Source organism: Grampus griseus (assembly GCF_964374135.1).
Source record: "Grampus griseus genome assembly, chromosome: 8".
NCBI classification, from domain to species: domain Eukaryota; kingdom Metazoa; phylum Chordata; class Mammalia; order Artiodactyla; family Delphinidae; genus Grampus; species Grampus griseus.
Window position 1 is genome coordinate 83,461,063 of NC_139002.1, and position 27,195 is coordinate 83,488,257.

General features: G+C 37.9%; 1 protein-coding gene across 1 annotated transcript in view; it reads right to left on the reverse strand.

Moving 5' to 3' along the window:
* The window catches only part of DCDC1 (doublecortin domain containing 1), a gene marked incomplete at both ends in the record, with an annotated part of 429,210 nt that overhangs the window by 40,733 nt on the left and 361,282 nt on the right, over nucleotides 1-27,195 (reverse strand). Inside the window, 8 exons of the mRNA XM_082661206.1 lie at nucleotides 4,478-4,571; nucleotides 10,447-10,647; nucleotides 11,777-11,935; nucleotides 15,337-15,490; nucleotides 17,072-17,207; nucleotides 20,032-20,131; nucleotides 23,929-24,027; nucleotides 26,045-26,223. Coding sequence (XP_082517332.1) covers nucleotides 4,478-4,571; nucleotides 10,447-10,647; nucleotides 11,777-11,935; nucleotides 15,337-15,490; nucleotides 17,072-17,207; nucleotides 20,032-20,131; nucleotides 23,929-24,027; nucleotides 26,045-26,223 — 1,122 coding nt within the window. The remainder of the gene's footprint in view (nucleotides 1-4,477; nucleotides 4,572-10,446; nucleotides 10,648-11,776; nucleotides 11,936-15,336; nucleotides 15,491-17,071; nucleotides 17,208-20,031; nucleotides 20,132-23,928; nucleotides 24,028-26,044; nucleotides 26,224-27,195) is intronic.

Consider the following 27,195-nt stretch of genomic DNA (forward strand, 5'->3'; position numbering starts at 1 on the left):
AGACCAGTATCACTGATGAATATAGATGCAAAAATCCTCAACAAAATACTAGCAAACAGAATCCAACAGCACATTAAAAGGATCATACACCATGATCAAGTGGGATTTATCCCAGGGATGCAAGGATTCTTCAATATATGCAAATCAATCAATGTGATAAACCATATTAACGAATTGAAGAATAAAAACCATATGATCATCTCAATAGATGCAGAAAAAGCTTTTGACAAAATTCAACACCCATTTATGAAAAAAACTCTCCAGTAAGTGGGCATAGAGGGAAACTACATCAACATAATAAAGGCCATATATGACAAAGCCACAGCAAACATCATTCTCAATGATGAAAAACTGCAAGCATTTCCTCTAAGATCAGGAACAAGACAAGGATGTCCACTCACACCACTATTATTCAACACGGTTTTGGAAGTCCTAGCCACGGCAATCAGATAAGAAAAAGAAATAAAAGGAATACAGGACTTCCCTGGTGGCACGTGGTTAAGAACCTGCCTGCAAATGCAGAGGACCCGGGTTCGAGCCCTGGTCCGGGAAGATCCCACATGCCACGGAGCAACTAGGCCTGTGTGCCACAACTACTGAAGCCCGTGAGCCATACCTACTGAAGTCCGCACGCCTAGAGCCTGTGCTCTGCAACAAGAGAAGCCACTGCAATGAGAAGCCCGCGCACCGCAATCAAGAGTACCCCACACTTGCCGCAACTAGAGAAAACCCGTGTGCAGCAACAAAGACCCAACACAGTGAAAACTAACTAAATAAATAAATTTATAAAAGGAATATTAATTGGAAAAGAAGAAGTAAAACTGTCATTCTTTGCAGATGACATGATACTATACATAGAGAATCCTAAAGATGCCACCAGAAAACTACTAGAGCTAATCAATGATCTTGATAAAGTTGCAGGATACAAAATTAATGCACAGGAATCTCTTTCATTCCTATACACTAATGATGAAAAATCTGAAAGAGAGATTAAGCAAACACTCCCATTTACCACTGCAACAAAAAGAATAAAATATCTAGGAATAAACCTACCTAGGAAGACAAAGGACCTGTATGCAGAAAACTATAAGACACTGATGAAAGAAATTAAAGATGATACCAACAGATGAAGAGATATACCATGCTCTTGGATTGGAAGAATCAATATTGTGAAAATGACTATACTACCCAAAGCAATCTACAGATTCAATGCAATCCCTGTCAAATTACCGATGGCATTTTTTACAGAACTAGAACAAAAATCTTAAAATTTTTATGGAGACACAAAAGACACAGAATAGCCAAAGCAGTTTTGAGGGAAAAAAACAGAGCTGGAGGAATCAGACTCCCTGACTTCAGACTATACTACAAAGCTACAGTAATCAAGACAATAAGGTACTGGCACAAAAACAGAAATATAGATCAATGGAACAAGATAGAAAGCACAGAGATAATCCCACGCACCTATGGTCAACTAATCTATGACAAAGGAGGCAAGGATAACAATGGAGAAAAGACAGTCTCTTCAATAAGTGTTGCTGGGAAAACTGGACAGCTACATGTAAAAGAATGAAATTAGAACACTCCCTAACACCAAACACAAAAATAAACTCAAAATGGATTAAAGACCTAAATGTAAGACCGGACACTATAAAACTCTTAGAGGAAAATCTAGGAAGAACACTTTTTGAGACAAATCACAGCAAGATCTTTTTTGACCCACCTCCTAGAGTAATGGAAATAAAAACAAAAATAAACAAATGGACCTAATGAAACTTAAAAGCTTTTGCACAGCAAAGGAAACCAAAAACAAGACGAAAAGACAACCCTCAGATTGGGAGAAAAAAACAACCCAGTCCAAAAATGGGCAGAAGACCTAAATAGACATTTCTCCAAAGAAGACACACAGATGGCCAAGAAGCATATGAAAAGCTGTTCAACATCCCTAATTATTAGAGAAATGCAAATCAAAACTATAATGAGGCATCACCTCACACCAGTTAGAATGGGCATCATGAGAAAATCTACAAACAAAAAATGCTGGAGAGGGTGTGGAGAAAAGGGAACCCTCTTGCACTGTTGGTGGGAATGTAAATTGATACAGCCACTATGGAGAACAGTATGGAGGTTCCTTAAAAAACTAACAATAGAATTACCATATGATCCAGCAATCCCACTACTGGGCATATACCCAGAGAAAACCATAATTCAAAAAGACACATGCACCCCAATGTTCATTGCAGCACTATTTACAATAGCCAGGTCATGGAAGCAACCTAAATGCCCATCGACAGACCAATGGATAAAGCTGATGTGGTACATATATACAATGGAATATTACTCAGCCATAAAAAGGAACAAAGTTGGGTCATTTGTTGAGACGTGGATGGATCTAGCGACTGTCATACAGAGTGAAGTAAGTCAGAAAGAGAAAAACAAATATCGTATATTAATGCATATATGTGGAACCTAGAAAAATGGTACAGATGAACCAGTTTGCAGGGCAGAAATAGAGACACAGATGTAGAGAACAAATGTATGGACACCAAGGGGGGAAAGCAGTGTGAGGGTGGTGGTGGTGGTGTGATGAATTGGGCAATTTGGGTTGACATGTGTACACTGATGTGGATAAAATTGATGACTAATAAGGACCTGCTGTATAAAAAAATTAATAAAGTAAAATTCAAAAAAAACTGGAACAGGATCATTAAAAAAATTGTGATGTATAATATAAAGCTTTATCATATCAAATGCTTTCTAGAAAGGTTATTCTAGGTTATTCTAGTTTACCATTCTACCAATATTATACGAAATTGCCTCTTTTCCTCACATTCTTGCCAAAGCATCATCAATTTAATGAATGAAAAATAGTACCTTGTTGATATTTTAATTTACATTTCACTGGTTATCAAGAAGGTTTTTTTCAAAAATGTGAGTACACTCCATTTTATATATTAGAAACAGCATCTTTATTGTAATTATAAAACTTGGTTTGAGCATAAGTTAAAAAAATGAGTAGTTTCAATTTCAAGGAATTTAAACCACTAGATTAGTTCCAACTAAACATATCATGACACCTCAAGGAACTTTATAATGAATAACACCTACTTTACCAGGGAGAGATTGATAGTGAAGAGGAAAATAAATGATCTCAGGAATTGATTTAATAAGTCAAACAACAGAGCATCCCTCAGAGGTATGGAAAACAAAGATTATATTTCAAGGAACAGGGAGGGGGTTTAGTAACATTAACTTAACATGTCTCATTTTTATTATTTTACATGAACTTTAGTATATTCTCACAAACTGATTGCTTCAAGAAATAAAAACAAAACAACAAGCAAAGAAAAAATTCTTGAAAGGTAATAGAAATAACTTTGGGATCAAACTCATTTCTTATAAAATGGGAACCTTAGGGGAAAACATCCATATCTATAATTTTATGTAACAGATTAAGGTACAAAATTTGCATCTGCATAAGGTTTTATCTCACTGTGGTCCATGCCAAAGAGGCACCTTACAGGGAAAAATTTGATGTTATATATACTGTGTCTCCTAGAATAAAATTTTAGTCCATATTTATCATCAGGATAGAAGGCTTAATTAAGCTTTGGTATTTGTCCAGATTGCTATATCCCAATTTTGGATTCAGGACCTGCAAAACAAGTTGCCTCATTGTTATTAAAATATGGAACAAAACAAATGTTATTTGGAGACAGTATATTCTGTTCAACACAAAGATGGCAAATACTGTGGAGGATACAGAAAGTAAATGCAGAGCAGGGACACTCCTAAACTTTTTCTCCTCCTAACAAGGAAAAATATATACCCGTCTAGGAGTGTCTTTGGTAAGTAAGGATAACAGACAAAAGTGGGAAAGAAAAAACCAACCCCATAGGTCTTTACCCAAAATTCAAATGAAGCCAGCCTTCTCTGGAGTCTCCAAAAATTGTTTGGCTGCTATAAGCATTTGCAAAAGTATGTTGAAACTATATTTCAAATGAGTCTCAGCAGAATTAGCATTGAAGAGCTCACACCCTCCAGAAAGACTCCTCTGACCACGGTCCTTACCACCCGTTGCCAAGTGAGAGGGGACTTGGTTATGTCTCCAAATCACTGAAGTTAAAATGCACGCATCTAACAGCCATTCACCTGACTGCACCCACCACTGAGACGCTATGAATGCTATTGGGATAATTTCTCACTCTTGCCATTGGATTTGATTTAAGTAACTAGCATAGCTCCTGACATGCAGCAAGCCCACAATCACCATCTGTTGGATTAAACTAAATTCAGAGCTACAGGAACATGTTCAATTTGAAATCTAGGCAGACTATTGTAAATATTTTAACAATGGCATTCAAGATAGGTTTCTATGACAGCCATTTCCTTTCTCCACAACAAGGAAGCGTGGAGCTTTCCTTAAATTTAACTAAATAGAGGGCTATAATTACTCTTTAGCCTCTACATATCTTACCTGAGCAATAACCGGATAGCCACAGACTTCATCTCCAGCCTTGGTCATAGACACTGCCAGCACCAGGTCTGGGTTACTCACCAGGTGAAAGGTCCTTGGGAAAACAGGATTAGGCCCATTACAAAGCAGCATGACCAACTTAGAGCTCCCTCTGTGCCCCATATCTGTGTGTTGCCTCTTGTCTCCATACATACTCTGTGCTAATGGATGTGAAATCCTTTGGGCATTTCTCCCAACCATAAGCACAATGTTGAGGTTCCTCAGTGCAGAGTGCTGGAAGAACACTGAAGGAGAAAGGGGCGCTCCTGTTCTTTCTGGCTGCTGTCTGGGGTCAGTGTTTGGGAGTGAGGGTGTCCAGGGATGCTCTGTCCCAGCCACGTGCCCAGAATGCACGTGGTCCTTTAATACCCTCACAGCCCAGGCCTGGCCTGGTGATCAACTGCTTATGGCCCTCCCAACATGGACACCACGTGCTCCAGACCTTCTGCTGTACCAGCAGCCCCATACCTTTGCATCTCCACGTGCCCAGCAATAACTGCACACCCACGTACGTTCCAGAGGGTTACTTCCTGCTTGCCCAGCAACCACAGAACAGATCTGGCCATGCAAACCAACACATTTCCCTGCCATCCAGTGGACAGCACCCATACTTCTTCCAATGAGCTCTGAACTCCAGCCTTAGGGAAGGGACCCAATCCCAAGTTTGTCCTCAACCCCCTCAGCCCTAGAGTACCGTATAGAGGTTTTTATTAAAAAAATCTGATAGTTACTCGTTTAGCATAGCTTAATAATTCTTTATGTTAAACATCCCTTGTTTAAATGACTGCCTGTTTTCTGTCTCCAGATTGTACCCAGACACTCTCCTCACCCGTTTTGCTGTTGTGAGAGGCAGTGTGGCAGAGTGATTAGGGGCATGGATGCTGGAGCCACAATGCCTGAGTTTAAATCTTGAGTATATCTCAAGACCTGCTTAACAACTCTCAGCCTCAGCTTCCTCATCTGTAAAATAGGATAATGGTGCATACCGCACAGGACTTTCAGCCTGAGAATATAATGAGCTAATGCATAAAAAATGTGTGGAATACTGTCTGGCTCATGGCACTTAGTATGAGCTATTATTATCGATTGTTGTGATTTTTTTTATAGCTTTCCCTCAAATTCTTCTTTTCTAAATGAGTATTCCCTAAAAGTCCAAGATATATATTGAATATTTTTAAGTTATCTTATATTGGAACTAAAATAATATATTAATATTGGAACTAAATTATCTATATCTCTATAGATAACTATTTATATCTATATAGATATATCTATATCTATATAGATATCGATATAGATATATCTATATCTATAAAAATAATATATTAATATTGGAACTAAATTATCTATATCTATATAGATAACTATCTATATAGATATAGATATATCTATATATATAGATATATCTATATCTATAAGATAACTAAGTTATCTTATATTGGAACTAAAATAATATATTAATATTGGAACTAAATTATCTTATATTGGAACTAAAATAATATAATAATATTGGAACTAAAATAATAATTTTTGACTGAAAAAAAAAGAAAGCAAAGTACAGAGCTAAAACCCTCAAGTTCTTTCCCGTACATCACTTAAAAGCAAGAATAGACCAAACATTCAAGGATATTGTCTGCATAGAAAAAGCCAGTTCTTTATGTCTGTCAACATAGTTACATTACAGACCAGCAGTGGCATTCCTGCTGTGGAAAATATAACTAGTCCTGAATATAAAATTTAATGATGTGGGAGTGGAGGAAAGGGGAGAAAGCGGGGGTGGGGGAGATCTGTGATAAGAGTAATGTATTTTTCCTTTCAAGACAAAAAATTCTAGATATCTAATTTAAATCTCTGAACATAAAACAAAATATCCTCATTGTAAAGCATTTACAAAATACTAGAAAATATAGTAAAAATTAAAACAGAATTTGAAACATCGTTTATATTCCTAAGACAATCACTATTAATCTTACAATGTGTTTCTTCCTTCTAGTGTTAGTTAACGAAGTGTCAGTTTAAATCCAAAGTGGGTATTCAATTTTATCAAATACCTTTTTAGCATTTATCAAGTCTGTGCACAGCACGAGAGCTGGTATTCAATATTGTTCATCTCCGTAGCCTCAGCATGTGGCATAGTTTGCATCTTGCATTTTTACTGGCACTCAGTAGTAGTCAGATGAATGAATGATTGTATATTTCCTGCAACAATTTACTGAGGTGCCTAGATTAGTTGCCTAGCTTTCTCTGTTTTTGCTGCCTAGAATAGATGTAGCAACTTCTCCCATGCTTCAGTGTCATGCTCAGCCATGATAGTGTTGACTTTTCTTTTCCTTTTTGGACTGTCAATTGTCACTTGCCTATCGCAGGAGTGCTTACATTCTTCACGAAGCCTGAGCTTTTAGACTTCTACATAAAGCCCACTACGTGCCAAACGGCAGTGTGAGAACGGACTCTGCATCCCAGAAATATCCCAGCACGACAGCACAGCCTCTTCTACTAACCCACAGTGTGAGTGCATACAAGTCACTTCATCTTCTTGAGCCTCAGTTTACCTAGCTTTAGAATCAGGTGACTAAGACTAGAAAAATTTCAAAATCTCTTTCAGCTCTGAATTCCACGACACTGTATTTTCCCTTTTATAATTTTGAAACTTGTTGAAGGGGATTTTTTTCCCTGAGCATTTTTTTCATATTTCCCTTTTGAGAGCAAATGATTAATTCAGATTGTGCCAGGGTTGAAAATAGGAGAAAGATACCAGTTTATCTCAAAAGTTGACGTGGACCATTTTTCTGTGTGGCTAGAAACCAAGTAAGTGTGTCTTTGGTAAGCTCCTACTGCCCGCCAGTGCCCCCTTGCTCTTATACTGCTTGCTTATACTACACTCCTAGACCATGTGCTCTCCCAGCTAGGTCTTGTTCTCATAGTCAAACTTTCCCTTATGAGGTTTTGCTTATAATTGCTTAAGATATCAGATTTTCTAGTTATTCTCTATTTTAAATAGAAGGCCAAAATGAAAAAGTAATTCAAGACCCAAAGGACTGAATGAAAGGACTAATGGTAGAAAATTCTAGGCACAGTGATAGCACTTGGCACCTCCCGTCATGCTGGCAGTGAGCTACTGGGCTTCTGCTCTATTGACACAAATTCTGATTGGGAAGTTGCCTCAATAAATGCTAATTTACTGCCTGGGAAAAATATGGAAGATCAAAAGACTATGGTTCACATAAATGGAATTTTCTACAGGTTTCTGCTACGTAGTGTAACCCAAGGTTCTCCAGGCCTCACCAGCTTATCAGAACAAATGGGTTTCAACACCCAATTACACGAAAAAGAAAAATGTCAAGGGAAAATGTAGAAGAAAGCTTAGAATTACTGTCACTATACAGACATTTCTGCCATGGGACATAAGTTCCTCTGAATAATGCCCACATCTAATCATCAAGACTTCTGCAAAAGCTCTCCTGCCCAAGTGTCTGTGGGAGTCCCTAAACGGTGACCCATGTGTTCAGGAGCGAACCCTGTCCCACTGCCCCTCCCCCTCACGGCTCCACCTCTTCTCTCTGGATCCTACAGTTTCCAGCCAGCGATCAGTCAATACCACCATCTCCCTCCAACTGTCCCTCTCTTCTATGGCTTGACATGGGAAGGCCTCAATACGACAACATTGCAGAGCGTTCTGGAAAGTGGAAGGAAATCGGAAGAGACCATCCTCTTTGGCGTTACATGTGGTTAGATTTTCCAAAGCAGTAAGGGAGTGCCTAGAGTTTTAGGCGAGCTTCCCTTTGTTTTTACTTAAACAGCCTTCCTGTCCTCCTGATTTCCCCACAGCACTTAGGGTGAAAACCAAAAGCAGTACAGACACTGAGCGGGACTCAGAACTTGCTCTCTCTTCTGATGACCAAGTGTTCCTGAGTTAAACTTATCAAGTGTGGCTGTCTAGTGCCTGGGGTCACTCCTCTCATTCCCCACGCGTGTCCACCCTATAGCCCTTCAGCCATACTCGAATTCCAACTTAGGCTCAAGCGGGACCTCTACTATAATACAGAAAGCCAAGGCAGTAAGATGTAGCTCTAAATTCCAGAAATGTAGAGATGGGGTAGCACTAGCTTCGTGGGCAGGAATTTTTATGTTTTGTTCTTTGCTAAAGCACCGGCACCTAAAACACTGCCCTTGATAATCTTCTGCAGCTAAATGAATGGATTCTGGTTCCACAAAGCAAACCGTTCGCAGGGCCAAAAGCCTGCTTCTTAGCTCCCCTGTCGCAAAGTCAGCTTAGCTAGGATAAATGGGGCAAAAGAACACGTTCACCAGGTCTGTCTACAGGTTGGCTTTTCAGCTGTCTCTGAAACAAGGCTGCATGTGTTCCTTGCTGGCAGCTCTAAATCTCAGACAGTGAGCAGAGGAAGGCTAGCTCCTTTCCTGTCCATGCTGGGTCCTCTGCTGCCGCCTGCTGAAGATTATACAGTCTCTCTCAAAACAGCGATCCCCTAAGCCTTTTGCATCACACATCTTCACAGCTCTTTCCCAGAAAAAGAAAAAAAAAAGTATTACACAGATACACAAACACATTTTCTATAGTATTTCAAGAGACTGAAGAGGGCCCTGGAGCCCCACCATATAACACTAATGGTAGACTTTGAAGCAAACCATCTAAAAACCAAGGAGTTGTCATCTCTCTTGTTAAAGAAATTTCAAGCATGCACAAAACCAGAGAGAAATGTATAAGAAACCGCCACAGACACAACAGTTATCAACATTCTGCCATGCCTGTTTCATCCCCTCCCCCTGTCCCCATTAAAAAAATTTTTGCTTTGCTAGAATATTTTAAAACAAAGCTGAGATCTCTCTTAATTTTCTCTGTAAATACTACAATATACATCCAAGTGATCAGGACTTTTTTTAAACATAGCCATTAAACCATTATGACACCCAACAAAATTAACAAGACTTCCTTCATGTCATCTGGTACCCAGACTATTTTAAATTTCTTCTGATTGTCTCAGAATTAACCTTTTGACAGTGGTGGGCTTCAAGCTAGATCCAAACAAGGGCCAGCCATTGCACTGGGTTGATTTATCTGATTAGGGTAAGAATTCAATTCGATTTCACTGTGTGAGTGGAAGCCACATCAGTTGGTTATATGATGGAAGTAGGGGAGAGAGGGAAGGCATGCATGTGGGGCGGCGCAGAAGACTGTGTTAATGAAAAGTACTGCAAATTTTTTAAAATGGGACTTTTTAGAATTCTTACTTGATTTTCTGATGTTTTCAAATCACACAAATAAGTTAGATGAGAGTCTAGCTCTCTCTTAACCTCAATGGCCCATTAAAACTATGAACCTGGGGCTTCCCTGGTGGCGCAGTGGTTGAGGATCTGCCTGCTAATGCAGGGGACACGGGTTCGAGCCCTGGTCTGGGAGGATCCCACATGCTGCGGAGCAACTAGGCCCGTGAGCCACTACTGAGCCTGCGCGTCTGGAGCCTGTGCTCCGCAACAAGAGAGGCCGCGATAGTGAGAGGCCCGCGCACCGCGATGAAGAGTGGCCCCCGCTTGCCACAACTAGAGAAAGCCCTCGCACAGAAACGGAGACCCAACACAGAAAAAATAAATTAATTAATTAATAAACTCCTACCCCCAACATCTTCTTTAAAAAAAAAAACCAAAAAAACCCAACTATGAACCTAGTAGGCTAGAGTTCACGTTTCTTACCTGAAGCTGTAGCGGATGAGTTGTGTGTAGACTACTGAGCACTTACGTTTGACTTCACAATCTTTCTCTTCCTTGAGTAGGTTAAAAATATTATTGGCCACATTAAACAGAAAATCCAAAGTCCTCAAATATACCCCTGCCTGGTCTGTGGGGACCATGCTGGATCTCTTAGGCTCCTATTCACCCTTTGATATATTGAGGCCCAAATATAATGGGTTTACCTGCTGTCTTCCTTGTATCTCCAGTGTTGATGACTATCATCTGCTTTTTTCTCCACCAAAACAACCTCCATGCCTGAACGCAGGCTGGGGCCTTGCACCCCCAAGACTAGCTGAGGAGAAGCATAGCTTATAATTTGCCCATCTCTGTATTCAAACTGCTGGTGGCACACCTTCTGCAGTTTACTCTGTTTTGGAGAATGGCTGAGATAAAGAAAATCCCATTAGTGGCAGAAAATGTCCTGTGCACTGATGTGCTGGAGATAGCAAGTTCTGTGGGCAAGAGACCCGCCATGAACCAAATTCACTTATGATGCGGAAGCATTACCATCAGGACAGCAGCAATGTTACCTGCTTTGCACTGTCAAGCTGATGTAAAAAGTAGAATTCTGAGTTTATTTTATATTAGAAATAAATATTTATCCAAGAGAACGTGAGAAATTCATCAGCAAAGAAAAAATCCACTTGAGATAATTTAAAGGGAAAAAGAGGTAGGAGTAGGAACAGGGCAATGAATCAGAACAGAGAGAAATAAAGGAGTTCTGTTCAAATCATGATCATTTCTATCCTCTATCTACAGAATCCCTGGCAAACAGAATCCAATTCTCCAAGTTTTTGAATCTTCCCTAACAACTCATAAAATATCATAAACCAAAATAATGATACACTAATAAGTTAATTCAAAGGAATCTCATACTTAAATATCTCTTAAGGCATTAAGCAGACTTATTAAACCTTATTAAAAATCACAATGCATTGGCAATTAATTTGTAAATGTCTATTAAGTCTCTACTATGTGCATGGACTAATGCTAAGTGTTGAAGTGCTAAAACTGTTTAATTCATGTAAACTGCTACAACATTAAGTAAATGTATAAAGATTATGGAATAATACCAAGTACTATAGATTCCTGTCATTTCATTGGACATTGACCAGAGAAAAAATAAAGTTAAAAAGGAAGAAATTGCATTTTACTAATTTCTTAAAGACATCAAGGCATTTTACATGCTTATTCATAAGTTCATTTACACATTCATTCAACTAACATACAGGCTCTGTCCTAAGTTCTCAGGAGGCAAAGACGGATGAGCTTCCCTTTTAATAGAAAAGACACCAGTGAACGAGAAATTACATTACACAGCTAAAGTGAGAAGGTACTTGCCACCAGTACTTGTAAATACTTCAGTCAAAAACACAAGAAACACAAAAATGTGTGTGTTGATGTAAAGAGCAACTAACAGTAATGTAAATCTTCAGTAATATTTTTGCCCTAAAGTGAGTGAATCTAAGACCAGGTAGAAATCTCTAACAGGAATCCCTTGCAACTTTTTACCTGTATTTCTTCTCTGGTTCCACATTTTCAAAGAGCTCTTCTTCCATTTTCTTTGGAAGACTGTCATCTTCATCAAAGTTATGAGAAGTTTCCTGCCAGGCATACCTGAGAAGCGTGTGACAAGCCTTCATTCGGAGATGGGCTCTTGCATGTGAATCTCTATCAAGGTTCAGAAGGAAACAGAAGTCTAAGAAATCTGATTTATACTCACAGAATTTTCTCTGAGGTGTAGTCTGATAATATCCTGAATGATGCTGGTGGATCTGGAAGTCATATTTCCATAATGGTGCCTAACACTGCAAATTCACATCCTACTAATACACAATTTAGATTTTTTAATATAAAGCTGCAAATGAATCCTCAATCACATAATAAGCAGCATTCATCTTTGTTATATTTACTCAGGAAGAAAATGGGGTCATGTATTATATTTCAAAACTAAGATTAAGACTACTCAGTAGTTTTGGAAATTCATAACAAACGTGTAATGAGACTCTTGCCTACTCCATAAATGTGTCATAATTCTGTCTGGAACAGACAGCCTAGATTACTAGGTTTCATAAAATTTACTCATTAGACAATGTTAAGGAATCTTAATAACTTTTCCTCTCAATAGAAAAATCTAGAGAGACTCAAATAGCACCAGCACAAACGTGCCAGGTTTTGATAGAGAATAATACACAAAAACACTTAGAGTAAACAGTCATAGTTTGAATAACTGAGTCGGCCTTGTGGCCTCTTATTAAGATGAAATCGTGAATGGAAACATAACCACCATGCAGATCTGAATATATCAAATCCCCAGGCACTGTTTACGGTACACTTGCTTCCGTGGGATCATGACACAACTGAGGACTGCTCTGCTGAAGGCAGGATAAATACACAGGCAAGCATACTTCAGCACTCTAAATGTGCATATGTGTAAATAAAGTTCTCTGGGGGAGGCTGTGGTCACCAAGGTGCTTGCGGTAATTTGATGTAACTGCAAGCAATATCGAATTACCCAAATCTCCAGGGACAATTCCTGCGTTAGCAGAGCAGACCATACACTTTTCAAATGTAACAAAAGTATTACATGTGGATATGAAATTGGTGGGTAACAACAACAGCCTTATTCAGAGCTGCAGCACAAGCAGCTTCTGAAGACAAAAAGCTCATTAACAGTTAAAGAAACAACAGTGCCATCTTGTGTTGAAAATAAAAAGCACAGCTTTCCTACCAACTCAATTTCTTTCAGGGAAACAGACAAAAAAAAAAAGTCATTCTTAGATATAACAAGATTCTTCCTCCAAATCCAGATGGGATTTTCTAACTTGGGATATCCATATACTCCTCGGCTCCCAAGCAAATGAAGGACAGTCAAGTTAGTTTTAGAACAGCCATTTAAAAATACATCTTGCTTTATTGATTCATGTCCATTCATTCATTCATATAACTAGTCATTATTTAATCATTCATTCCTTTAACTAATATTTCTTAAACATCTACTATATTGTAGGCACAGAGTTCTAAGTATTGGGGATAATAGTGGTGAACAAAACAGTTAAGTTCTCAGGATTCACGGAGCTTACATTCTAGTGGGAAGAAGAGAGACAGTAGATAAGTAAATGAATAAACAAACAATGGATATCACAAGTGGAATAAAACAGGAAATTGTGATGGAAACTGGGTGAGGTGGGGTAGGGTCTACTTTACCAATGGAGTTATAGAAGGATAGAGGTATTCTGAATTATTATTTCAACATTAAAATGGGCCGCTTTGTGAAATAGTGATCTCCCTGTTCCTAGGAGTATTCAAGGAGAGGCTGGATCAAACGAGCTTGCCTAGAATGTGCAGGAGATTCCTGCATTATGTTTTTTTTTTTAATTGAGGTATAACTGACATATAACACTATATTAGCTTTGGGTATATAGCATAATGATTTGATATTTGTATATATTGCAAAATGATCCCCACAATATGTCTGGTTAACATCTATCCCTGCAGATAGTTCCAAAAATTGTTTTCTTGTAATGAAGACTTTTAAGACCTGCTCTCTTAGCAACTTTCAAATATGAAGTGCAGTATTATTAAGTCACCATGCTCCTGCATTATGTTTTGAGTGGACTCAAAGACTTTTAGCTCAAAGATTTCAGGCCTTGATGAAATCTATGAATCAGAACAAGAATCTTTGCTCTCAAAGATGCTCTTTCTTTTTTTTTTTACTTTCTATTTATTTTTTTCCAAGTGCAGTATAATAACTCAGAGGCTAGATACATTCTTTAGAAGAAGAACAAAAGGGAATGTTAGAAAAGTTTGTGGCCAATTCTCTAACAATTGAGGAAGATACAATATAGGTCAAATCACTCTTTCTGAAAAAGGCTTTCTGGTGCCTTTGTTAGTGTCAGGATGTAGGACCAGATGAACTACCCATCAAAATGAAGAAGTTTGATTCCTAACATAAAAGTTAATATTCTTGTAATTAAGGATAGAAACAGTTGTTTAAAACAGCTTGTATACCAATGATTAATGAAAATTAATTTGTATACAAATTAATTTTCAGTTATTGCAATGGTAATTGACTTGCTATTTTTGGTTTTATAATTTGGAAACTAATTCAATGATTCCTTCATTTATTCTGTAAATGATGACAAAAGTCAGTTATCCTGGTCTTCACACAACACGTGTGATAGAGTTTTTGCCCTCAAGGAATTCCCAAATTGGTGGTGGTTGGTGGGGTAGAGGGGAGGGAACTGATAAGTACATTGCTAGTACAGTCATTGTCATGATTGATTTCAATGATAAAGAATCCTTCCACAGACCGAGGACGGGGCAAGTCAGCTGGAGAGAAATGAATATGTGGTGAGAGGCCTGCAGCAGTGCATCAGTGGAGTAGGCCGCAGCCCAGAGACAGCTTGTAGCTGCCGAGCTAGAGCTTGGAGTTCATGTGGCACAAAGAAAAAGTGTGGAGTGGAGGTGGGCATGGGGGTACAAATAAGGGTTAATGACAGGCCTGGACCAGGGTCAGGAGGGCTTGGGATTCCAGACTAAACATTGTCTTCTGTCTGCAATAGGTAGCCACTGAAGAACTGTATAAAGAGGATTGTGTTTTAGAAAGATTGTCCATAGATGAAACTTCAAGGTGAATTGGCAGGAGGAGATTATGGAGATAGAAACCAATCAGAAAGCTATTTCAGCAATCCAGGATGATAACTTATATTAACATGCATTCAACTTGAACCTACATTAAGGAAGAAGCATAATTGTTCCTGAAGTCCATGTTTATGGAAACAAAAACATGATGAATTCCTCAAATAAATGTCTCCAGTTCTAAGATTCCAGTCTTTTAAAAATAGCAACATCATATCAAAATTACTGAAAGTAGATCATTGTGCTTGTTGAACACTGAAGCTCCAGCTCTATCCTTTTGCCAGGAAACTAATTAAATACTAGCTCTTCAACTTCTATTAGTTTCACAAACTTGGCATGGGTTCCCTGCATGGGCTCTGTGGTGTTACTGAGCTAATGAGCTGAGTTCAAATAAGAACCAGGTAACTTTTCTGGCCACACTGATTACTTACAGAATTTCACTGGAAGCATTTCCCGATGTTAAAGCATTTTTTTGCACTTGCTTTTCCTCTGGTTCTATAATTTGCTTCTCTTCTCCAAAAATTGGTTTCCGCACAACAAGCTTGGCTCCCAACACAATGTCACTTTGGACTTCTAAAACAAGAGCTGAGGAGAAATGCACAAATTGCATGGACATATTAGTTATGACCTCAGAGCACTAGGATTTTGAAAACACGTGTTAAAATAAAAATGCAGAACATTTCCAGCTATTTGGTCTAAGAGAATACATTCTAAGTATAATTGATAGTTGCTCTTTAAACCAATAAATTGGATTTCACTTAATTTAATTTTTGTAAATTCCTCTCAAGACATTCTCAGTCAAAAGTGCTAAAAAATAGGTCTTTCCAAAAATAAGTTAGTTATAAATTCTAACTATTCAAATGGGTTCCATTATTTAGATGTATGCCTCTAGGTCATTCTCTGGCATCCAAACTCCTCAATGAAAGTTCCCAATGCCTTAAAAGACACATGCAAAGCTTAATGTACAGTGTTCAAGATATGCAATAAGATAATGTTTTAAATTATATTAATGATTTTTTTCTTCTATATATAGGACCTTTGTCCTGGTCCTGGGGTAGCCTTAAGGGAAGGTGGTAGACCATGAGAAATGAGAATTGTTACAAAAGGAAAGCAAAAGTACAAATACAGTTTTGACATTCAGGCACAAGACAATGGCCATGTAGGTCAGATGACACTGTCATGATTTAGGGTCTCTTCCAAAAGCCTTTAGCTCCCATTTAGCTTATCTCAGTGTTGACCTGGAGGAAACCTACCATTTCTGGGCCTGAGGGGATCTGTGGCAGAACACAAAGGAAGGCAGAAAACCAGCACTGGGTGTCATGATTCTGCCTACAGGCTTTGCTGCAGGAATCTTAGCTAGACAAGGAAACACTGAGGACATTGCCTATGGTTCAGGACGCGGTGATGAGTTACCTCTTGAGCTGTCCTCACCACTCCAATCTGGGGCATAGCCACATGAACCTGGGTCTGGTTTCTGGGAAGTGCAGCCATGACCCAGGATTTACTAAGAGCCATGCAGGGGAGCTTTCCAGAAGTGGCTGCCAAGCAGGGGTCAAGAGGTTCTGTAGCAAGGATTTTAGAGATGGCTACCCAACCACAGCCAGGCTGCAGAGGGCCAGAGGGAGCAGAGGGGAGGCTGAGGCAGGCAGGAAGTACCACCCACCCAAAGCATTATCTGGGCCAAAAGAATGGAACACTGTCACCCAGCCATGGACTTCAGCCAGCAGGGCTCAGAAAGCAAGAGGATCTGCACCCCGAGTTCTTTCCTTCCATCCTAGAGAAGAACTAAAGTGAGAGTCTGGAAACTGAGAAACATGAAAACCTTCCCGAAAGGGACTATTTAAATTAATGGATGGGACAAGTTTAAACCTGACTGTACATTTAAAGTTTTCCTTGATGGGGGTAGCTGGGGCTCACAAAGAAGGCCCAATTTATTAAAGACAAAATAAAGAAAGTATGTTTTCTCTGCACATTCAAAGTACAGTGTGAATTAAAATATGCAACTCTGTTAAACATAAAAATTAGTCTAAAGCTAAACAGCAAGAGGCAGGGGTGAAATATGACCTGTTTAAACAAAGTTGGATTTTTTTTTAAAAAAGCAATTATCATCAAGTTTTGTTTTTTTTTTGGCTGTACATATATAAAGTAAATAATTCCAATGCTTACCCTCTATCTTACGTGTACTGCAGAAAGTTTGAATTTTAGAAATATCTGATGCTAAGTTCCTCAAGAAGATCTGCTTCTTCTGCTGAGCAATGGACAGATCAGGATTGATCCAGTGTTCTCCACATGAAACATACACCTACCAAAGAAATGAGTCTCTAATCCCAGATACAACGGCTCACAGCAGCATTATTATAGCCCAAAGTGGAAACAATCAAAACACCCTACAACAGGTGAATACAACAGGTGAATACAACAGATGAATGGTTAAACAAACTGGCACCATACTCAGTGATAAAAGGCACAAACTATTGATAAAAGCAACAAGTTTGATGGATCTACAGGGTTTTGTACTGAGAAAACACTTCTCCATACTATCTTTGCAACTTCCTATGAATCTTTAATTATTTCAAAATAAAAAGTTGTAGAAAAAATAATTTTTTAAAGAAAGGAAAGAAGGAAGTAAAGAAGGAAGGGAGGGATGGGGGGAAGGTAAGTGGGTATAAATCAGGGGTTTAAATGTGAAATAGCTAGTGGGAAGCAGCTACATCACACGGGGAGATCAGCTCGGTGCTTTGTGACCAGCTAGAGGGGTGGGATAGGGAGGGTGGGAGGGAGATGCAAGAGGGAGGGGATACGGGGATATATGTATACATATAGCTGATTCACTTTTTTATACAGCAGAAACTAACACAACATTGTAAAGCAATTATACTCCAATAAAGATGTTAAAAAATTTAAAAATTAAACACTGAAAAAAATTGGGGGTTCGTAAACTATGGCTGAGGATCAAATCTCGCCGATTGCCAGTTCTCGTAAATAAAGTTTTATTGGAATACAGCTATGCCCACTCATTTGCATGTTATCTGTGAATGTTTTCGTGCTACAATGGCAGAGCTGATGTTTCAATAGATAACATATGGTCTGTAAATATTAACTATCTGACACTTTACAGAAAACTCTGACAACCACTGGTATAAATGAACTTGCAGTATATGCACCAAAATGTTAATGTGGATATTTCTAGATGCTGAAATTATGGATGATACTTTTTCTTCTTGATTTTGCTTATAGGTACTTCCTAAATGTCCTTAAATAAATACATATTTCTTTGAAGTGAGGAAAAAGTAGAGTAATATATTGAGAAAGACTCGGTAAAAAGAAAAAGAAACTCAATGTTGCCTTTTTTTAAGGCCACTGACTGATCATTACATACATACTTTGTATGTGGACCCAGGGAAAACGTTCTCAAAAATATCTTCTTTCTGATCAAGAGGGTTATTTTTCTCTCATGGACATACTTAATCATGTAACTGTTCATGTTTCAATCCTCACGTTGGTGGCTCAGAACAGTTGACAGATTCATTTCTAGCAAATATGTTGGTCCGTATAACAATCACTCCTGGGTCCATCTCATCCTCCTTTCACACATACTCGCTTAGCCCCGGTGACCTCATTGACTTATCTTTAAGTTAAATTTACCTTTTTGTGTCATATGTTTTAATGCATCTACCTTAAATTCTTTCTAAAATAACACAGTGAATAAGCACAGCAGGAAAAACAAAAACATTAAAATCAAACAAACAGAAAACTTGGCAGTGATAGAATTAGAATTCAAAACACCGTCTAGAGCTTCCCTGGTGGTACAGTGGTTAAGAATCCACCTGCCAATGCAGGGGACACAGGTTCAAGCCCTGGTCCGGGAAGAGTCCACATGCCACTGAGCAACTAAGCCCGTGGGTCACAACTACTGAGCCTGTGCTCTAGAGCCCACAAGCCACAACTACTGAGCCTGTGAACCACAACTACTGAAGCCCACGCGCCTGGAGCCCATGCTTCGCAACAAGAGAAGCCACTGCAATAAGAAGCCCGCGCACCCTAATGAAGAGTAGCCCCCACTCGCCACAACTAGAGAAAGCCCAAGTGCAGCAACAAAAACCCAATGCAGCCAAAAATAAAAATAAATAAATAAAAATAAATAAATTTTAGAAAAACAACAACACTGTCTACCAGACTCCAAGAACAGAGGGTCTCCACTCTGCCATGCTGCCTCTGCTATTAGTCACTGGTACTTGGGTTTAAGACTCTTTCAAGGGGTCTTTACATTCAGAGTCTGAGTCAAGTTCTGATAATTTGGTACAAGCTTGGTTCTCTGTTCAAAGAACTTCAGGCATCAATCAAGGCAGGTTTTCTTCTCAAGCTGATACCGTAAATTCCATAAGTCGGGGGAAAGGCTGGGCAGCTAAAGTCCTTCCACTTCTCAGCCTTCTCCAGCCTCCCAAATAGAGTGTGTGAAAAACTAGATATGATTATTTTTTTCTGAAAAGGTAAAACAATCATTTAGTAAGAAATAATTAAATAACTACATTTTGAAGGCCTTGAAAAGAATACAGAATCTACCCCCTTAAAAGAGTAGGGCAAAAAAAAAAAAAAAAAGTTAAGGGGCTTCCCTGGTGGCGCAGTGGTTGAGAGTCCGCCTGCCAATGCAGGGGACACGGGTTCGTGTCCCGGTCCGGGAGGATCGCACATGCCGCGGAGCGGCTGGGCCCGTGAGCCATGGCCGCTGAGCCTGCGCGTCCGGAGCCTGTGCTCTAAAACGGGAGAGGCCACAACGGTGAGAGGCCCGTGTACCGCAAAAAAAAAAAAAAAAAAAAAAAAGAATAAGGCAGAAACCACAAGTGGTTAATAATGTGGTCCTCTCCAGTTTCTGCCCTCATTTATAACAGAGGTTGTGATGAGCATTAAATGACTTCTATTACATACAGCCCTGAAAATCATGCCTGACACATAGTAAGCGCTCAACAATCAGCTATTCTTATTACTTTCTGATGGTTGCTGAATTAGGATAATTCTGAGAAAAAATAACAGGAAAAAAATGGTGCTTGAAGTCTTATATTTAAAAACGCTTTCCTTTTAATAGTATCAATATATTAATATTTCCAGTTTCACGCTCATGTCTTTACCAGTTCATCTCTTTGAAGGTCTTTTAGGGCAAAGATTTCCTTCCCCTTTTCACTGAACAATCTCCGAGCTGCAGAAGGTAAATTTAAAATTTCAGTGCACCTGTAATAAGAGACACAAAAATTGACCTTGCACATGCGAAGTTTCCAGCAGAGAAGAGAGGAAATAAAAGAAATCACGGGCCTGGATCATTAACTACAACTAGCTCAGCAGGACCGTGGGATAGTCAAGAGCTTGGCTCTGGAAACCAGCAGCCCCCTTTTGAGTCTCATTCTCCCTCTCCAAGTTGTAAGACTGGGCAAATTATTTAAGCTCTCTAAGCCTAAATTTCTTACCTTTCAAGGTTGCTGTGAAGATTAAGCGTTGATTATGAAACATGCTTAGCACAGTACCAAGCATGATCAACAAATCAAAAAAACAAAAAAACCCACATCATTATTTATTTTTCACTCCTCAGTATGCCCCTACTTTCCTATTTGTGTGCCTTTTCTCTTGTTCTCCCTTCTACATTAAACACCTTCCTCAGCTTTTGCTGTTGAAGTTCTACTCTCTCCAAAGTTACATCCATCACCCAGCAGTTCCTCATCTCTCTCCACCAGAAGTGATCCCTATATATAGCTCTTTAACTCCCTTTCAAATTTTTGCCAGGTTAAACATTAAACAGTGATTTTTTTCCCCTCAAACAAGCTCTGGGCCAGCCCTGTGGATATTGAGATGAACGATACAGTTTCCTTGTTTCCTGAAGGGCTCCTTCTCTAGTAGTGGGGAGAGACCAGTCAGCAACTGAAGTGTGATATGAACTAGTGGGTGCTGTCACAGGCACCTGGCCAGGGAGGTGAGGACACAGGGGAAAAACAATGAATTCTTCCAGGGAAGCCTCAGGTAAGGAAGTAACATTCGGGGTGGGCCTTGATGAATAAACCAGAGTTCACCAAGTAGGGTCAGGACTTAGAGAAGTTTTATATGGCTGGAGCTGAGTTTGTGGACAAGAGGTAGAGCCAGATGAAGCTGGTAAAAAAGATGGAAACCAACTGAAAGCACTTAGGATGCCAGACTAATGAACGTGGCCTTTATCCCGTTAAGTATCAGGAAGTCATTGAAAGAATTATAGTAGAGGTATGGTGTTGGCAGATCTGCTTTTTAGAAAGTTAACTGTCAGAAAAGTGCAAGATGGGCTGGAGGTGGAGAGGCTGGAATCTATATAGTCAGTTTAGGGTAGAGGTAAAGAGGTGGAATTCTGGGGAAGAGGAAGTAGAGCTAAACAGAGTGATGGGTCGTGTCCTAAAGACTGCTGTTTTATATTAGAATGTACTGTCTATAGTAAATGAGTTAGAAGTGACTTCATGCTCATCAAGAAGACTCAGCTGTATGAAAAATATTTCTCAATTTTATTACCTTAGATGGCCAAAAGCAATCGAGCAGGTAATTAGGCCCTCCATTTTTCTGAGAGGTCTTAGAAGGAAATAAGCCAGTGGGAATTAAGTCTCTCCCTCTCCTGTCACAACTCTGGAAGCTGATGGGCTGGTGAGAACTGGACTGGGTTTCTCATCCATAGGAATTGTCGGGTGGAGGTATTGCGGGGCGGGTGGGAGGGAGAGCTGTAAGAGAATTGAGCCCCAACCAGAAGATTGGCTTAATTCTCTCTGGATGCTGCCCAAAGACCCAACCCAATTCCTGCTACTCACCCCAAATCCAAGCATGACCTAAGGAGAGTTACAATCATGATAATCTGATCCCACTCACATTTTCCTCGGAGAATTTTGGACTATGGGAGTAACCAGTTTTAGGACAAGTGGGAGAGTAAAGTGAAGGGGAAGCTGGTGGATTTTTCTTTCTTCTTTTTTTGGAAACCTGTTTTATTTTATTTTTTATTTATTTTATTTTTTTATACTTCTTTTCTTTTCTGAAATGCAAATCCAACAGTAGATGCTAAAATTCAGATCTAAATTCACTACTGTGCTTTAGAAGAGTTACCTTTGCACTGGCTACACTGGCAAAACATAAGCAACCACTGAAGAACACATCTTTAGTTTGATGTAGCTACCACCGGGCATATATTCCTTAACTTCATCTACAGAATCACCCTGTCTTCAGTAACTCTTAAAACTTCAAATTTTATATATAGGAAGTAGTTTACTAAGTTGTTACCTTTTACTAGCCCAGACCCTTAATATTGCACAGTATTTTCAGGGTACAAATAGTAGACTCGTATCAGGAACTTTCCAACAAGTTCTGTGGAAACCCTATTTTAATAGTGCTGAATTCAACTGGCCCATGTAGGTGGGTTGGAGAGAACGGGATAAGCTGTTTCCTCTGTATTGAATTCCTCTAACTAGTTCATGTGCCAGCCAACATCAATGGAGAGAGAAGAAAAGAACTGGCTCTTAAGTGCCTAATAAGGAATGTGTACTCTGGTCAAATTGCCTGGGTTCAAACTCTAGCCCTCTCATGTATTGGCTGTGTAACCTTGGAGAAGTTACTTAACTTCTCTGAGCCTCATTTTCCCCATCAGTAAAAGGGATATGTAACAGTACTTATCTCATAGGGATATCTTACAGATTAAATGTGTGAATACCTGTAAAGCACCTGACACATATAAGTCATCAACACATTATTAAAATGGATCACGCACTGCAAGCACTTCATGTCTACTCTCACGTTAATTCTCACACCCTTTCTGAGAAGCCCATTTTACAGATAAGGAAACTGAGCCTGGAGATTAAGTTCCTTGCCCAAGGTCACAAAGCTAGTGAGTACAAAAGCTGAAATTCAAACCTAAAACTCTCTGGGTCTTTTACTACATCATATGGCCTCCTGAGAGGGCATCATCATAGAATAACAGGGAAGAAACTGAGGCTGAGATACTGAGTGAGCAGTTCAGGATTTCTCTGTTACTGAGTTGGCCAAAAAAGTTCATTCGGGTCTTTCCTTATGATGTTACAGAAAAATCCAAACAAACTTTTTGGCCAACCCAATACATGGGGGCAAGGGTCCTAGACATGAAGTCCTTTGACCCTCACACCAAGAGTTAGGACTGATAACCATGTGGCTTGGATTTACAGAGTATCCAGAAAAGCAGAGTCTTATCTCTGACTTTGTTCTCTCAGGACTGGTTTTTCCAATGCTCCATGTTTCCTGCAAATTTAAGTATCAACAAAAACGGTCTATATCTATTATTTTTAAATGGGTCTTGTTATGCTGTTAGGTCTCCCTTCAGCTTTGCAGATGGAAGAATCAACAACAACAAAAGATCCTCGAAACCGTCTAAAGTGAATTATTAAATTACTAAAAGATAGCATAATTTTCCTTAAATTCTATAAAACTACACTCTCATATTCAGCAAGACATATTTTGTGAAAAAGTTTATACCAGGTGCTCTACTTTTGAACAGCTATCAAATTCTATGGGAATAAATCTTGTTTGGGTAGGAAAATATTGATGAAAAGAAAAATTATAATGTAATTATAAATTATAAATAATTTTTATTATAATAATGTATAATAAAATTTTTATTATAATAATGTATAATAAAAATATGGTATAGATTAGTGACATTTAAAAATTGATTTAAAGTAGGTAAATATCCTGCCCTCAGTTCAAACAAATTCAAACCAAAGTGCTGTAAAATTGTGAAATATATATTTTTTAATGGGGATAATTTACATTTACAGAGTTTGTAGTTCAGAAGCTAGGGGAAACCACCAGACCTAGAAATTTTGGGGAAAAACATATTAATTAGCATTGGTATCATGTACTTATAGCTTACATATTTCACAGATTAAAAACTCCAGAATCACTATATTAACAATTGTTTTCTTATATAGGTACATAGGTATTTTGTGTTATAATCATTCAGGCACTTGCATGGAATATATCTTTGCATTTAGGGTAGTATTTACCTCTCCAAAAGTTGGTGAAATCCAGTCTGGTTTGTTTCTGTTTCAGAATATTTAGTGACATAATTTTTCACATTCCCTTTCCTTTCAGTGTCAACATTTCTGAAAAAAATGATCCAAGATTTGATTGATATGGCAGTATACATTGTCAATTATCATTCAGCTTGTTTAAGTATGTGAATAAATAGTGAGGTTTTAATTTATCATTATTTACTCTAAAAAAAATGCCTTTCTTAAAAAGATAGGATTTCAAATACTACTACAATTAAATATTAAACGTCACAAACATTTATACTATGAAAAATTTATACAAGAAAATAAATTTTCAATATCTGAATCCTTTTCCAATAATGTTGAACACTCTGAGATGTGAATTTATCAACTTTGAAGAAAATGCAGAGATTACATTCATTTTGCCTTTGATGTTTTATTCATATACTGTTCATATTTATATGTTTATTCATATATTACTCAGATACTGTTTCAGTTATCAATCCAAAACTAAAAATGTTTTTAATAAAAAATTAATGACGATCACAGTAAAAGAATTGCAATATACATCATTCAAATTTTCAAGTAAGAAAGAATTGTGTATTTTTAGAATCTTTAGATTTTATTAAATGAAAGATATAGTGTTCAAATGTAATGTTAACCAAAACACTCCCTATTTAAATCTTCTGTTCCCAGTACTTACAGAAAGATTGGGGGGAAGGTGTGGGGAATGCTATTGATGATCCTGTAGAAAATTTTCTGAATCAGCCAAGAAAAATTAAACTATATTCAGTAGAGTTTTGATGTCAAATGTATGCCACTGTGTTTTAATTATTTGGGAATAATTAATTCATGTAGAGAACAAAATGAATATTTGATTAACCAGGACACACTGTTCCATGAACTTAGCAGAGAGTTTCACATACTCTCTACTAGAATAGCTGTCCAAATTAACAAATCTCTCAAATTATGTTTGGATTACCTGATTGAATCATGCATTTTAAAACATAAATTGATCAGATTAAATCTCTATATAATTTTGAGACACATAAAGATAGGAAGGGATAGAAATTACCTGTTAATTTTGCATATTAAAAAAAAAGTCATATACTACTTTAAGGGCATTACCCTCACATTTTATGTCTAGTAGAATGAGCTAATTATGAAATGTATGCGTCAAAGATTTCAATTTCAGGGTTGACTTTACTTTGAAGATTAAAATTTTACTTTATCATCTTTATAGGCAGTTCAGTGGACAGCCGATCTGAATGTTACTCATTGTTCAGTGATGTATGAAGTATATTTAATCAATGTGAAGAAAGTAATATTAAACTATTATCAGCAGCCTCAAATATTCTAAACATCTCAAAAGAAAGGTCAAGAGGTAATATCACAGCTAATAATATGAGAAAAAATGTGTTTAATTCATTCTTTACATCAGAGTTTTGCCCTGATCTATGATTCCTTTTGTCATAAAATGTAATGAAAATACAGCAGGTGACTTTCTCCAATGTTGCAGAAATACTGGGTGTTTGGGAAGATTTTATTCCAACCTCATAACGTAAGCTAAAGGGCAGATCGATGCTTTTCTAGGATGGTAAACTTTTAAAATGTTATTCCAAGGCAAGGATACAGATTATGTAAAGTTATATTTTGAGAACTATATTTGTTCATTAAATATTCCAAATATCTAAATGTAAATAATTGTCTGTAATAACTTAAATAATGTAAATAATAACAAAGTAAATACTAACTTAAATAAGAAATTACAAAATTAGATTTAAGAAGGAATTTATGAGCTCATTTATTTCAAAATATATTAATAAACCCAAACAATAATGCTAATTCAAAATAGATATTGATCATAAAACTTTTTTTTATCAGAACTACTTATTTCTAACTCATGTTCTCTCATGGCCAGCCTAAATCACCAGTGTTCAAATTAAGTTCCTAACATAGAAACTAAATGAATTTTAGTATCTATTTTTACCTCCAAGTATCAATATGGGAGCCCTTTTTAAAGAATAAACACAAAATTTCCTCAGAAAAACATCTGTAATCAAGAAGACAAAAATCTGTAGAAATTAGAAAGTATGCTTGATGCGAAATATGAACAAGTTGTTCTTACTGCATTTTCTGCCTAGGTGAGATGTCTGGACTGATTATAATAAGGGCTCTGGTTTTGTTCTTGTCTCCATTCCGCAAAACTCTGAGTCTCACAGGGACATATTGCTCCAGTGTCTTAGAGATGGGTTTCTTCATGGGAGGACCGTTTGGAAGAAGCAGCCCTTCTATTGGCCAATCAAACTCCTTCAGAAAGAAATGACAAGAAAATTGATAATAAGTGAATAGGAAGAGTCATTCCTATATATTAAAAAATAAGCACACTTTCTTATACCTTTAATATTTTATTCATTCATCAAACATGTATTGGGCACCTAAAGATGTTCCAGACAATTCTAATTAACGTTTTATTTTAATGAAGAGGAAAGATAGCAATTTTTAAAATGTATGTACAACCTGTGCTGTGTTACGACATGGAAGATTTATTCCCTTTCAGAGAAACATCATTCTGGAAATACAGAACTGAATTAGTTTGGAATGTTTTTTGCTCCTGTATAAAATATCTCTAATCTATGTGAAGAAAGGAAGAATGTATGAAAAGTGGTTTTACAACCCGAAATAATATTGTCTTAAACTAAATCTATTTGGGGAACACTTCAAATAACAGAGTGAGATGAGTGAATGATAAAGCTTAAACAAACTTCAAATATTTCAGTTGTAGAATTTGGTTACTTTGTAGCCATCATTCACACATTTATTTATTAATTCATGCATTATCCAAATATTTAATAATTGTTTCCTATATTCCAGGCACAGTGCTAGACACTGGAAATAAAACTATGAACAAGACTGGATACTCATCGTCAAGGAATTTCTAGGGGATGCTCAGAAACTTACCTAGAAATAAACTGGCAATTGCAATAACGTGAGCATAATAACAACAGGGTACAAGGTGTGATGGGACCACTGAGTAGAACCTAACTCAGAAATGCCATGTAAGAGATCAGAAGTCTTAGTAGGAGTTAGTGCGGTAAAGGAGGGGTAAAAGGATGGGACAGTGTATGTATCAGATTTGAGAATTAATAGAACATGATGTTCAGGGAGTAAAAAGAGGCAAGGATGGCTCCCAGGTCTGTAGCTTGGACAACTGGGTAAATGGTATTGCCATTCACAGAAACAGACATTTGTGGAAGGAGATTAAATGAAGGAAGGGAT